A 14,679-nucleotide genomic window follows, 5' to 3' on the forward strand; every position below is an offset into this window, starting at 1 on the left:
GGGGTTTCCAGCAGCTCTCTACTCAGCTTTTACGTTCAGTATCAAATTTGCTCATCCCTCAAGCTGTGCCAGTAGGAAGCGTTTGAGTTTCTTTCCTACCCTAAGGTAAGAAAAAACAAAATTCCCTAAGCTATAACCCTCCACACTGTCTCTGCTCACTATGTCTGCCTTTACCCAAGCTAAAATCCAGTCTGAAATTGGAGTTCTGATTCTTTATAGAGACGTTTTTTACAGACCAGTGCCTAGGGGGAGACCTCAGTATCAGTCAGCGACATGGAATGTGACAGAGGGGCAGAGTGACCAGAGCAACCGAGGGGAGCTCCTGTCAGCAGGGTCAGAACTGCCCACCAGCTTGCAGGGGAAGTCGGCAAAAAGCACAGCGCAGCAGATCACTTTGGTCTACAAGACTCAAAAGCCAAAACAATAATGCTGGGTTTTCTTCAGAGGACTTCTCAGTCACTTACCAGGCCACTGGGGATTGATAAACCACCAACACAGCTGACAACAGCCAGAGCTGCAGCAGCCATGGGGGTGAACAGACTGAACACGGCGTGGGTCAGCATCAGCATCAGCCTCTGTCCTGCAGAAGAACCCCCCAGACTATTAATTCTATTATTAGTACTGACATGCAGGCCACTTAAATGTGGAGACTGGTTTCCCTGCCTTGTTTGGTTTCCATCCGAAAGGTGCTTTGCATGCACAGCTTCCTTGTTGTCCTAGATATGCAGACCTTTGATTTTCAGTCTGGTGTCCTTACAGTACTGTAACCACTAGATTTTAGAGTTGTTTGCTCTGAAGTACTGGTACGTCCTTTGCCATTTTTTCTTCCCTGCTTGGGACTATATTTCACCCCATGAGTTATTAAAGCATTTAACAGTGAAAGTGCATTCCCTTTGGATGTATCAAACAAATCCAAATACACCCCTGCCTACTGTTCCATACATCATTCCCGATCCCCAAGCTTTAACATGGAAGCTTTGACAATGCTGCTTCTGTATTTCCATGTCTGAAACAAGGATGACTGCATGATATGGTGAGTGTTCACGTCTGGAGGAGATTTGTAAGTGCCATAAGAATGGTATTGAACAAACAGAAGTGAGACCCTTGGTGATATAGAAGGATATGGCATCATGAATATCAAGGGGAATAGTACTGATTTACATTGCTTTAAAACTTCTGTGGCATTGTTTGAACCTCACCTCCAACTGCAGTAGATCTAATCTTTACTGAAGCCTCAGCAAAAGGGGCCAGATTTATTTTTTAGATTCTCCTGTCTTGCTCGCTATAGCGAGAGGAAAGCGGTGCCAAGCTGTTGGAGGAAGATGTGGTGGTACCTGGAAATGAGCTGGTGATCCTCCTGTCCCCAGTCGGTGTTTTCTGAATAGAACAACTTTCGGTAAAACCCAGCATGTGCCCTCAGCTTACTGAAGCAAATAAGAGCCTGAAACACAAGATGAAGCTAATGACAATTTCAATCCACTGCTACGTGTCATGCCAGCCCTGTTGTTGGTTCCTCTGGCTCTGAGGTGATTCACCACTATCCTGAAAAACAGGCAGCTCTGGCACTGCTAGTCACCCTGCACTGACATGGGAAGGCTCACTCTGGGGAAGCAGAGCATACACTGCTAAAGAGAAACTAGCTCCTCTTTTTCCCGAAACCTGGAAAAAATAGTTTCAGGATGTCACAAATAAAGATACAACCATCTTTTTCTCCTTCCTAATGGTTTCCAGGCCAAAATAAAAATTCTTACTACTGTTAAGCTTTTTAAAAAATTTTTATTACAATTAACAGAGTATGGCCATTACCTTCCATTCCTTTTTCCCTCAGGCACTTTTAAACTGTTGAAGTCCTATGTCTTTCTCCCTCTCCTTTTGTTGCACTCCTGAATCTACATCATGTTCCCTAACAGTTAACCCCCTTGCCATTCCACACCCTCCCTCACCCCTGTTTGAGCATTCCGGTGGCTCAGCTTGGCAGGCTGTTCTCCTTGCCTTACCAACGCAAGCTCCAACACTGACGGACACTACATCCTCTCCTTAGCATCCACCTGCTTTACTTGCACAGCCACATCTACACCACCTGCAAGAAACCTCTTCTGCTCAGCCCTTCACCCCTGGTGATCCCCATGCCCTTTGATTTATTTAACCAAAGTATAATGCAGGTACAGTCAGTAGCAAGAAATGGATTAATGAAAGCTTGAAACCAAAAAAATTCCTGAACTTCCTGCTGTATATGCTACAACTTTGGTAACGGTCTTCCCCTGGGGCTGTGCTCCTAATGATGGAGCAATATCCCAACATCTTTACACAAGAAAATCAGGGACTTGACTTCAAAAGGAGTTTCTAACCTCATACCTAATTCATCTGGGTGTAACAGCACCTAAGGGAGCAGAGATGTGTAGTGGGATCTGAAGCTGGTCCCCTCGGGCTTTTGCTTTAGGCATTGGCTCTCCACTGCAAGTCTGGCCCAGCTGTGAAGCAAAGACAAACATACAATTGAGACAGCTCTGCAATGGAAAGGAGCGATTTTTCTCCCCCGTCAGCAAGCATGCAGTCACTTCCCAGTCATGTATTTTTTAATTTCTTGATCCAATTTTCCTTAGCTTGTCCTAGCAGGTAAGATATCTAGTGCTTCATTTGCAAGACATGCATAACCCAGCACATTTCTCATATGGATAAAATTCACATCCTGGGAAAATCTGAAGAAAGAGGCTAGATTTTTTTTTTTTTTTTTTTTACTGATATCACCGAGACCAGAACCTAGCAAGAGCTTCTTCAGCTTATCTTTTGGACAGTGATTTGTCTGTTACTGCTTGTGCTCATGCTTGATAAGGATGATGCAGCTACAGCCAGAAGTTTTAATGCTTTTATTAACTACATATTGGGGTTTTTCTCAAATGTCCTTGATTTTAGCAGGGAAAAAAACCTAAAGAACATGAAAAATATACACTTGCTGCAATGGGACACAGAGGACTGGTTTAACTCTCAGATGAAACTAGTTTAATTTGATTGAAAGGCCACATTATTTTGTCATTGACAAACTGCACAGCTAAGGCAGGAGTCTTGCTTGTATTTTAGGAGCCAGGATCTGCAAATGTAAGCCTAGAGATTTATTTCTTGTTTTGCCAAGCCGAGCTTTGACATGGACAGCTGCTAAGAAGAACACTTTCTCGAGCACTTCTTTGTGACTAAAGCCTCCAAGTACGGCAGCTGTACAAACGGGGGGCTGGATTCACATTCTGCCTCTGGAAAGGGACTGGTGGGGAAGGAACAAGTGGCTGCAAACCTGTAACAGCACGGGTGTGCGGTGGGAAGGGCTGGGAGGACGCAGCGCCGACCCCATACCTTTGAGCCTGAGTAAGACAGGGAAGGTGATTGGGAAAAGCGCAAGTGAAGAGGAAGATTAAGGAGCTTTGGGCTCTGTTAAGGCTGACCTTGCAAAGGTTCATCCAAGGTGACCAGTCAGAGAGTCTGTCATGCAGGGCCGGAGAGAAGGGCACGCTGCGCAAGGCACGGCAGGACAGATGTGAGATCCGTGCCGGCTGTCGATGTCACCCATGGTGAATGTGCCAAGGTACAGTGAGCACCCACCACCGTCCGTGTGCCTTGCAGCTGCAACGCCCCGTGAAGTGGAATGGAGAGGTGGACGCTGGTTGGAAGGGAAACTAAAAAAAAAAAAAAAAAAAAAAAAAAAAACCAAAACCCAAACAACTGTAAATAGACTATTTGGAGTGATTAGATGCAGAGGACCAGAACAACAACGAGAAATACTTCTGCAAAAATATCTCAATGGTTTTGCGACTCGTTCTTTCTCCCCCGCCCCCCTTCTCCCTCCTGCTACCACAAGGAACAACCCTGTAATCTGAGCCCACCCCCTCGGCCGCCACAACCTGCGGACTCACGGCTGGGTCCCCGCCTCACCCACAGCCACCGCTCGTGGGCCCACCTGCGTGACAAATGTTGCGCATCGCAAGCCCACCCCCCAGCCTGGCTTTAGCACCAGGGGAAGCGCCCGCAGCCGCCTGGATCCGGCAACACTTCCTCGCGTTGGCGTGGCTTCTAGCGCTCTGCTTCACCCGTGCGCCCCTCGCCTCAGCCCCGCGGGCGCCAGGAGCTTCACCCAGTTTAACATTAACCGCCCGGTTTTCCGAGCTCCCGTTTTGGGGTGAAGGGAGGGCGGGCAGCGAGGTGGCCCGCTCATGCCACCCCCCCTCCGCTTCTCCCTTTTGGGTACGGCGGGGCCCGCTCCAGGCTCTGAGGCGGGTGTGCGTGGGGTGTGCGTGGGGGGGGATCCCCTGGGATCTCCCGGCGGGAATCTCCTCGCTGACGCCCCAACGGGCGGGATCCCTCGCACACGAAACAGGCCGATCCCTCAAAACCCGCCCACACCGGCCCCCATCTGCCTCACGCCGGGGGAGCATATCTCCCCCCCCCCCCCCCCCCCCCCCACGCCTGACGCAACCCGCGACCCGCTTTGCCCCACGAGCGGCGCGGCGAAACATCCCGCCTTCGTTGCATCACCCGCCGCGAGCCGCCCCGCCCCGCCCCGCTTCGGGCCCCTTTAAAGCGCCCCGGCCGGCGCGTGCCCGCCCCACAGCCGCAACCGCCATGAAGCGAGACCCGCAGCCCCCGCTCCCCGCCGCCGCCTCCTCCTCCTCCTCCTCTTCATCCCTCGCCGCCCCGGGGGAGGCGGAGGAGGGCGCGGAGCCGGCGCTGGCGCCGCCGGTGTGGATCTTCGGGTACGGCTCGCTGGTGTGGAGGCCGGGCTTCGAGTTCACGTCGCGCAAGGTGGGCTTCATCCGCGGCTACAGCCGCCGCTTCTGGCAGGGAGACACCTTCCACCGCGGCAGCCAGCGGGCGGTAAGGCGGGGCGGCCGTTCGGGGGGGGGGGGGGGTGCGTGTGTATGGTGGTGGTGGTGTGGGGGGGGGGTCGCGGGCCTGGCTCTAACGGCTTTCCCCTTCCCTCTCCCCCACAGCCCGGGCGGGTGGTGACGCTGCTGGAGGACCGGGGGGTGAGTACCGGGGGGAGCGGGGTACCCTCATCTGCTGCCCTCACGGGGGTGGGGAGGGGGGGTTATCCTCCTCTGCCCTCTTACCAGTTGCACAGAGCCCCCCCCCCCCCAAAGCAAGGTGGGCTTGCTTTGAAGCATTAGTGGCCTTTTCCCCACACCCCTGAGCTGCAGCTACAGCACCCCATAACCGCCCCGCTCTGCCCCTCTTAGGCGTGCACGTGGGGGGTCGCCTATGAAGTCCGCGGGGAACAAATCGCAGCGTCGCTCCAGTATCTCAACATGCGAGAAGCTGTCCTGGGGGGCTACGACACCAAGCTGGTGAAGTTTCACCCGCAGGAGAAAGATGCAGAGGAACCCATCCTGGCTCTTGTTTACATTGCGACACCCCAGAACCCGTCTTACCTTGGCCCAGCGTCTGAAGAAGACATTGCAGCTCAAATCATTGTCTCAAGTGGTTGTGCTGGTCACAACATTGAGTACCTGCTGAGACTGGCAGACTTTATGCGCTACTTTTGTCCTCAGGCAGAGGATAAACATCTCTTCTCCATCGAAGAGGCTCTTGTTTCCATCCTTCCTTGCCTATACTACACAGAGGAGCCCTTAGACGAAACTGCAAGTGACCCTCAGAAATCTAAGGGTTGAAACAGAATTTTTTTGCAGGGTCCTGGTAGAAGGGACATAAGGGTGAAAGCAATGGGGACAATCTTAACTATGATAAAATATACTGGACTGAGTGAATAAAGGGAGAATTAGCAAGTAGTAGGGGAGGGAGGAAGTGGAGTAAGACGTGCTTGCTATAGGACTTGCAATGAGTACCTGTTACACTCCTTACCTGTTGCACCACCATAGCCCTTGCTGCTTCCAAGGTGGGGAGCAGGGATCTTTGCTGGAACTTTGCTCTGCAAGACTTGCTTCCAGGGGTCAGACCCGAAGCACTGGCTTTCTTTAGAGAAGAAAGAGGCTCATCTATTCTGTGCACTTTTTTTTTTTTTTTTTTTTTCTTTGAAGACTAGTTGAGCAGGACTTGACTGGGTTTAAGCAGTATATATGTAATTCTACCTCAGATTGGCAAAAACTGTGGTGGTGGGGACTTGGGCAGTTTCTGCCAAATAAGACCTTTTTTTTCCCCTCCCCCCCCTCCCCCCCCCATGTCCCACCTCCAGTACAATGACCTGACACTAAATTTCAGGACTTCTGTGCAATATTAAGTGAACTGGCCTCAGTAGGTTCTTGTAGATCCTACCTCCCTGTGTTGTGAAGGATCACAGTAATGCACTTATTTTCTAAAATGTCGTATTTATTATGTGTTGTATTTCCCCTTAGGAGGGGTATCTAAACTGCTCACATGCCACAGTGGTATGTGGCCCACATCCAACCTTGCATTTGTGCCTTCTAGTTTTAAATCAGTTTTCTGAGGAGCTAAGCCTGCTTTAATGACAGAAGCTTTTCTCCAAGCTCCACTGACCTTGTGCTGCTAACTCACTCCATGAGGAATGGTTCTGCCTGTGTGGGAAGTCTGTGCTGCCTGCGGGCAAGCTGTCTGGATGCAGCAGCGTTTCAGCTAGCCCTGTACTGGATAAACCCGGGATGCTTCACTATAACGTGGGTTTCTGTAGAAGCATTCAAGGGTTCTAGTTCCATACCAGGGTGTCTGTCTGGGACGCTTTTATCTGACTGCAGAGGACCACGACTGAGCATACCTGCAAGCCTTCAAGCTGCCGCAAAGCCTGCCTCGGTCGTGTTAAGCAAAGGCACCGCTGCAAGCTCTGACTCTCCAGCTTCACGTATTAACAGCATGAAAACCCGCAGTATTTTGTAAGAAAACTGCTGCTACCGCAACTGCAGCAAAATAGCTCGAGAGCTGCTGACCCCTGGGACATTTGACTCCTCCCAAATACCACGTGGGGATTTTATTATAAAAAAGATTAGGGACTGTTTGTATTACTGTGGCTTGTATGTATATGAAGTAGTACTGTGCTGTGCCCAGTAATAAAACAAACTGACAAAGTTAGTCTTCTGTACATCAGTGTTGGTCTTTTTCATTACTGACTTAAAGTTCAAATTGATACTTCTTTTTTAATTTGTTGGTTTTGTTTTTTTCTGTTTTTTTAAAAAACCAAAGCCTTTGCTGGTAATGCTGCTGTAGTTCCTATGGGTTTGTGGTTTGGGTTTTTTGTTGTGCTGGGGTTTGTTCTTGTTGCTTTGTTTTGGTGGGGTTTCGTTGTGTTTTGTTTTGGTTTAGTTTTTTTGTTTGTTTTTGGGGTGTTTTTTTGGTGTGTGGTGTGGTTTGGTTTTTTTTTTTAAAAAAAAAAAAAAACCTACCTCACTGCTGAGCATCATACCTCTGCTCATTCTGGAAGACACCCACTGACCCTTTCCCTTTGAGAAAAGGGGACTCTGACTTTCTCTTCCCAGCTTCCAGCTCTGGCTGATTCGGGAGTGCTGGTGCTGACAACAGCTACAAGCCCGCCCTCCTGACTGTATAGGGCAAGCACAGAAATGTAATTCTCCCTTGGCAGGCCGAAGGATTTTTGTTCCGAGTGTAACTTGGCATCGCTGTTTCCCAGAAGTAACCGTGGAAGGAGAAGAAGCTGCTGCTGCAGCCCGTCTGCTGCCTGCACTGAGGGAGACAGTAACTTCTGCCTTGCGCGCCCCGTGCTGCGTGCGGGGGAATGGGCAGCTACCAGCTGCCCCAGCACTAGCAGATCACTGTACCTACCAGTATTATCTGCCTTGGGACTTGAGTGAAAACTAATTGACACAACTGAATTTACCACTAATTAAAGGCAGGTGTGTTTCAGGGATAACGGATGAGAGAGAACTAGGCTTTCCCTGTGCTGTGGAGGCTCTTGCTTCACCTCAGCTGCTGCATCTCCCCATGGGGGCTGTAACCCCCAGCTGGAAAATCAAAGGGTTAAAGAATCAACTTACCTGCAGGGGAACGTTCCCTTACTACTACAAGACTGGGGTTATGCCAAAATATCTCCAGAACAAACAAAACCATCTTTACACCTTTGACATTTGCAAAGGCACAAAGGCGGCAGCAGTAGATGGGCACTAAGCAACCTGCATCACCACCTCACAGGTGGGTCATCTGCTTGGGTCACCCTCCTCTTTCACATTGCTGGCAAAAGACAAGCAGCAAAAAATAACTTGTCAGCGCTAGGAGTGTTCCTTCAGCTGCTGTTTCATCTTCTCTTGAAAAACAAAGTATTTCAAGCACAGATGCGCTGCTTCGCTGCACCACCCTTTTCTTCCCAGTGAGGTCCTTGCAGTGGACTTCCACAAAAAGGAGCCCATTTTCTTCTCAGAAGTGGTGAACGTGGCAGCTTGCTGCTGTCACCCCATCACTGCATCTTCGAGTCACTCAGACAGTGAGGTATCATGTAACTCCTTTCTCCCGAGGCTTCTGCCGTGTCCTGTGAATCTAGGAAGTGGTCACGTTTTGGTCAGTTGCTGAATTTAAAAGGTTAGCATCCCAAATTTGAACTTTGGGTGCCCAGCTTACGCCTGTACTCCTACTCCGAGCCGGGGAGCCGCACTGCCTCGCCTCTGACGAACCAAACGTGAGGAAGATAATTGCTGCTTGGAGGCAGTCGTACAGCCGTGGCACTTGGGCGTGCCAGGCCAGCGGTGACACGCGAGGACAGTGTCCTACCCCGTACGTGTTCCGCTACAGGCTTCCTCTCCCCGTGCCACGACTTGCCAGCCCAGGCAAAGCAGCTGGCCGTGGGCGCAGCTCTAGCCCTGGCCTGGTGGCTGGCCCGGGAAGGAGCACCCACCTTCTCAGAGGGTGAGACAACCACCCTCGTTTGCAAGGTGCTGCCAGACATTTCTGGAGATGCTTCTCTATCTAGTGGCCTCCTCTTACACATGCAGTCGTCTCTTCTCCGACTTCCCTGTGACAAGCTTGTGCCTATCGGGTCCACCTCACATTAGAAACAGGTTGCAGCAAAAACCTGTTTACAAGCACTATCAATCACGCGCTTTCCAAGTCTAAATCCAGCACAATTCACGTGATTTCAGGCCCTTCTTCAACCTTTTCCATTTTCCTGCCCACCAGTTCCCGCACAGCCTTGGAACACGGGCCTGAGTCATCGCTTCCTTGAGTACATTAGGATGGGACCTACCCAGCTGCTTTGCAGCGGCACAGCCAGTTAAATAAAGCAGATGACAACAGTTAATCCAGCCCTGGCTTTCATATGTATAAAGCGCTCCTGAGGGCACACGGTCCTTAACAGGGCAGGAGAAAGGATAAAGAAACTGAGCAATGTTTAAAGGATTCAGAGAAGCCAAAACCAGAAGAAAAAGGCTCTGTTTTTTAGGTGCTACAGTATCATCTCAGTTTCAAGGTGGAGTGTCGAGAACCAAGGAGACTTCACACAGGTAAATCTCTACCAAGGTGATTCCAGCTTTAGTAAAAATGACATTTAAATATAGGCTCACCGAAGTGTGAACTCACTTGTGCTTGGTGTGCTTTTCCAGATGAGATGCCAGGTCAGAAAATGAATGAGACCAAACTCAAGTTTGTAGTTGATGGCCCAGCAGAGGCATGCAGCTTAGCGCCGGAGGGAGGTGGTAGGAGAGGACGGTGCCCTGGGAGAAGGGTGAGGAACAGACCAGCGTGCCTCAGCTGCCTGCAAAAGCAGCCAACGGCTTGGTTGAGTCAACTTGAGCAGAACAGACATTTGAGAAGCCAGAAAGTGGGGCCAGCACAGACTTTGAAGGCTACGGAGTTGCTGGTGCGGGAGCTCAGTCCCAGGAGGAGCTGAAGGGGAGAGGTGCAGCTCCGCAGGCGCACCCACAGCCTCGAGAGAGTCCCCGGGCTCCGCCGTGGGCGCTGGAGAGAGGTGTGCGAGTCACCAGGAATGGCACATCCTGGCTTTAGCAGCTGTTACAGGAGCTGGTTGGATGTCGCACACGTGTTATTCCAAATGTGTCTGCTTGCCGCTCAAGAGACAGGCTGAAATGTGGATTTAATTACTTACGGATGTTTCACAGGCAGAGGCAAAGCAAAAGAGAAAAAAAATAAAACCAACCCAACAAATGGTTATTGCTGCTTGAGCCTTTGCTACACGGGCTGACCGGCTGGTGCAAGTGAGGGAGCAGCCGGTGCTGCTCTGCTACGGAGTCTGCAGAGGCAGCTCTGACAAGGGCTCCCCACTGCAGGATAGAAGCACTTCGTGCACACCGTATGCTGAGGGGATGTGTCCAGAAACGTCTGGCTCGGTAACAGCCCATTCTTCTGCTCCTGCTACCAGGAGAGATTGGATGGTGATACAGGGGAAAGAATGAGGGTCCACAGGGCGTATGTACAGCTGCTCCAGGATGAGTGAGACTGACTTTGCATAAAATATCCAGCACAAAACACGCAGACGTGGTCACCTGTGCACTTCGACGCTTCTCCAGGTAACACATTCCAGATAGCTCAGTGCCAGAATGGCAGCACCGCCAACATGTCCCCAGACCTGGGAGCCAGTCTAGGCCTGGAAGTCCTTCGTGAAACCTGAAATTGGGTTATATCACATTCAGCACAGTAACCTCATCCCAAAGGCAGAGGTGAAAACAGAGGAGCAGAATTCGGATGGGAGACTTCCCTTGGGTCAGACTTCTCGCTACGGTACTGCCAGTTTTCATGACATAGCACATACTTCAGTAGCACCAAATCCAAAGAGTTTTTTTTTTTTTTAGAACTCGGGGACAGATGCAACATAAAAAAGTGCAGTCGCAGCGCACGAGTGGGCAGCGATGTGCCGCCGGCCTGCAGCCTAGCTCAGCACGGCATGGTTCCCTGCACGCAGGAGGAACAGGAAGGGATACAAAAAAGTAGATTTACAGGCAGGCTGTGGAAAAACTACACTTGCAGCAAAATCTGCAGCTACTCAGCAGACTTTGGAATTTTCTACTAATGAGTTGCCCTGCTTTAAGGGAAAACCTCCCTAATTTACATGCTGTATTAAAGTTACGAGAGAAGCCCAGTATGGCTTTGAAAGAGCCTTGGGCCCGGGAGGGAAGGGAGGGCGGAAGGAAGTGGGCATTCCGGGCAGCATTGGGGAAGCTCTACATGCTTTGTTTACAAACGCTGTACACTTTTTGTTTGGCTTTTGGATGTGTTTTATTCTTTCTCAACTCCCTTTTCATCTCATCGTAGTGCCAGCCACACTGATGAGTGTTTATGCTTGCAAATTCCTGAAGCACAGCCAGTACCTTGAACTCCAGAGAATGAGACTGAAATAACGTAGAAGGTCAGGGAAGTTCAAAGGCAGAGAGGTGCTGTTTTCCTAGCTGGGGACACCACGCTGTTCCCAGACCACGCTGGGCTGCACTGGGGACACAAGAACAAAGACTTCTCTCTTATGTCCTCCTGTTTACGCTGCCTTTTGCCTCCCTCACCTCACTGGTTCAACAGGAGTCGTTTCCATGAAGCTTCAATTAAAACCACCAGGGATCAGTCTGGCCTGAGCCTGACAACTGAAGAGACACCTGATAGCTACTGGCACTTCTAAATTCCTACCACCAAAGGGAAGGGGAAGTGTTTATCCCAACTGCTCGAGCCCCGCGGGCTCACATCGTAGGAGCAAACTGCAAAGCGCTGCTTCACCTGCAAGCAGATACCAGCCACTGGGGCACCTGGAAACCTGTAAGCACTTCACCCGCAGGCCAGAGGATGACTTTTGGAGAGGAGGGGTTTGACTCAGCCTTGCTGATTAGCACGCCCATCCTTCAGAAACACGCTGACAGGCCGTGTGCCAGGGCCGTGCGGCCCAGCTGGGCCGTGCAAGCAGACGGCGTGCGGCGCGGCCACCACGGCCGGCCTCCCGCGCCTCGGCCCTTGATCGCTCTTCCAAGCTGCCCATTTCTGCAGACCCAGGACCCGGGGGGGTGTGTGGGGTTCATCAGCACGTGCACATACATGACACGAGGTGCCCGTTCGCGCAGCACCGCTCCTGCCCCGCGTACCCTCGTTCCCAGGTGAAGGGAGGCTGGGGGAAGGTCCAGGCTAACGTGAGCACTGGGTTTCGCTAGCTTATGGCCTCAGCTGTCGGCTTTGCCTTGAAGTGGAGCTGTGGACCGAGCGGCACCAACAGCACAGACAATACTGAAGTCATTTCACAGACTCGCATCCAACCCACTTACAGCAATTACAGCCTCAGCTACAAACAAACTGCCTTGGGGGGCAACCACAGCCAGCTCGCTGATACTGAACCCTCTACACAAAGCATATGTGGCAGTCGAAAACATTTAGAAAACAAACTGAAAAAGCAGCCTTTTATCCCCTCCTTGTCTAGACGGCACACCAGCCTTTCCCAAACTCCCAAGTTGGCGCCGAGGAAGCGCGTGATGCCACGGGAGGGAGGGAGGGAGGGAGGGAGGGAGGGAGGGAGGGAGGTTGGTCCCCGGGCACAGCAGGGCCAGGCAGGGGCTGCCCGGGGGTCTGTTGATGTGACCTCCGCTCCCCCCCGGCCCGGAACCCAGGGCAGTGCTGGCGTGCCCGCTTTCACATGTCACCAGTGACCTCCCGGGACTGCGGCTGGCACGCTGATACTGTTACAGGCAACTGAGGTCAGCAGCTTTGTCCTCAGACACCTTGGGCTGAAATTGCTCGCTTATTTTTGTTTTCTAGTTTACATTCAGTAAAACTGAGCCAATCCTGTATTTCAAGCAGCCAAAAGGTTTTTAGATTATACATAAATTCATTTTAGATTATACAGACATTCATTCTTTAGGTCTGCTTTGTAAGAGTGTGTTTTTCTCCAAGATGTTCCTCTCCACGGACATGCAATCCCATCTTTAGAGAGGGAAAAGAGCAGGAATGCGCAGCTCCCCGTGGCTGCGGTAGGTGCTGCTTTTCATCTTCCCTTTGACAGCGATTGTTAAAGACACTCGGTTACCTCTGGACCTGTTAGGCAGGAGCCAGATGAAACTGTGTCTCTTGTTGCTGTACAGCACAGTCAATTCTGGCAGCATTGGTGTCTCTGAAGAACATCTATATTGAATTTATTCCTGGAAATACATCCTATAAGTGGAAGGGCAGATGAGTTCAGGACTGAGCATAAAAAATAACTGTGGGACTAGCCTCATTCAGAATAAATATCCACTATTTTTATCCCAGAGGATTCCTGCCTCATTTCACTTGACGGGAGGACGCTAAAACTGAGCTGCAGTTCATTTCCTTTTTCTCCTGTACGGTCCTACATTTGTTTATGCAGACCTCGTTCCAAATGCAGGGGGACCGTTCCCTATTTTGACTTTTCTTTGGCAAATCACTGTAGCACGTCTGCAAGCTTTAATTCCTCTTCACAAGACCTCTGTGAAGAGGAATCATTTCCATTATACAGATGGGGAACTGAGACGTGAAGCACATGATTTCAAAAGCGTGCAGTGACTTTGAATGCACCATGTGAAACACGGAGGGATGATGCTTCTCAGAGTACTCAGAACTGTACATTAGGTATTCAGAGATACCACGTCAGAAAAGAAGATAATGTGTGCCCGTGTAATCAGGACTAGATCCTGATGCAAACACGCGAGAGTCATCTGAAGTTTTCACGGACACCCTTACGCTTGCCTTTGCCCAGTGAGGAGCTGTGTGGTTGGCAAGTTTAGTAATTTGCTCTCAGTATTCTTAAACCTTCACGTACCTAAGGTTGCATAACATTTATTTGCCAACTAAAAATTAAGCTCAGCAGAGAAACATTTTGTTGTAATTTGGGGTGTTCTTCTTTTATACATGCCGCTTAAATTCATTGCAGTCCCTCGAGCTTTTTTAGCTAACAGCTGAGGCTCACAGCTGCTGGCAGTTCCAAACTTCTCACATGTGTGTTTATTCCTGTAACATCTCAGACACGAGATCTGTTTTAAATTAAAAATGTAAATGACATTACTTTTCTCATTTGCTATCAATTATATCGCTGCAAGGAAGAGCTAGGCTTCTCTAATCTGTCTGCGAATATGCTACCAAAGCAGCTCTCACTCTTTACATTTAGTAGTTGATTCCAGACAGACACAATGATACATAGCTAAGGACAGAAACCACAGTGTAACCCAATTATAATAATTATACAATATACACCTCTGATTGCATATGCTAATAGCAAGTTATCAAAGCCAGGGGAGCAAGCTGCCTCCTGCAAAGATCATGATGGTGTGTTTCAAAAACATATAAATCACTTGGGGTTAGAGCAGCCCATAACAGAAATCATCATGACTTCCAGTCCCAAATCAACACCACGTTAAAAAACCTACTTGTGCATTACAGATCCAGCATCATAATGTCAGTGTTTTCAACTAGTCAATAGGAATTGAGCTGAGTAACTAATCACTAAAAAACTAGGCAGCAATTATTTTTTCATGCTAAGCAGATTAAATATATTTCACAGGAAAATTATGACTACAAGTTAGATACAGTAAGTTCTTCCAAACTCTGAATGTGACAGAGAATGATGAAAGACTGCAGTCGCCTGGACAGACATCATGAAGCTGAATTACAGTTTCGGGAACACTTGAAATCCAGAGATTGAAATGTATCATTATGCATCTTTAGAGCTATTTCAAGATCCATTTCAAAGAAATACCATAGCGCTGTGGCTGTAAATAAGATTAAATCAATGAAAAATCTGGATTAAATGTCCAGAAAAGAGAGGTCAGAAGAGCCCTCGCATCAGCA

The 14,679-nt window shown here is 49.8% G+C and overlaps 1 protein-coding gene and 1 long non-coding RNA gene across 2 annotated transcripts in view; one reads left to right on the top strand and one right to left on the bottom strand.

Moving 5' to 3' along the window:
* Window positions 1–3,650, bottom strand: part of LOC116960978 — a 30,545-nt gene extending 26,895 nt beyond the window's left edge. The window contains exons 1-3 of the long non-coding RNA XR_004406699.2: window positions 3,435–3,650; window positions 2,356–2,471; window positions 1,335–1,441 (exon numbers count right to left, since the gene is read on the bottom strand). This is a non-coding gene — a long non-coding RNA (uncharacterized LOC116960978). The remainder of the gene's footprint in view (window positions 1–1,334; window positions 1,442–2,355; window positions 2,472–3,434) is intronic.
* An 890-nt stretch (window positions 3,651–4,540) lies between these two features.
* Window positions 4,541–7,033, top strand: CHAC1 (ChaC glutathione specific gamma-glutamylcyclotransferase 1). The gene is made up of 3 exons (XM_042791268.1): window positions 4,541–4,860; window positions 4,977–5,012; window positions 5,223–7,033. Exons 1-3 carry the CDS (start codon window positions 4,609–4,611, stop codon window positions 5,652–5,654), a joined length of 720 nt encoding a protein of 239 aa, XP_042647202.1. The 5' UTR covers window positions 4,541–4,608; the 3' UTR covers window positions 5,655–7,033.
* The last annotated feature ends 7,646 nt before the right edge of the window (window positions 7,034–14,679 follow it).

Source organism: Tyto alba, unplaced genomic scaffold (assembly GCF_018691265.1).
Source record: "Tyto alba isolate M040663 unplaced genomic scaffold, T.alba_DEE_v4.0 Super-Scaffold_18, whole genome shotgun sequence".
NCBI classification, from domain to species: domain Eukaryota; kingdom Metazoa; phylum Chordata; class Aves; order Strigiformes; family Tytonidae; genus Tyto; species Tyto alba.

Coding starts and splice junctions, on each gene's coding strand:
- CHAC1 (XM_042791268.1), top strand. CDS start 4,609: ATGAAGCGAGACCCGCAGCCCCCGCTCCCCGCCGCCGCCTCCTCCTCC. Junction 4,861..4,976: donor ACCGCGGCAGCCAGCGGGCG/GTAAGGCGGGGC, acceptor TCTCCCCCACAG/CCCGGGCGGGTGGTGACGCT. Junction 5,013..5,222: donor CGCTGCTGGAGGACCGGGGG/GTGAGTACCGGG, acceptor TGCCCCTCTTAG/GCGTGCACGTGGGGGGTCGC.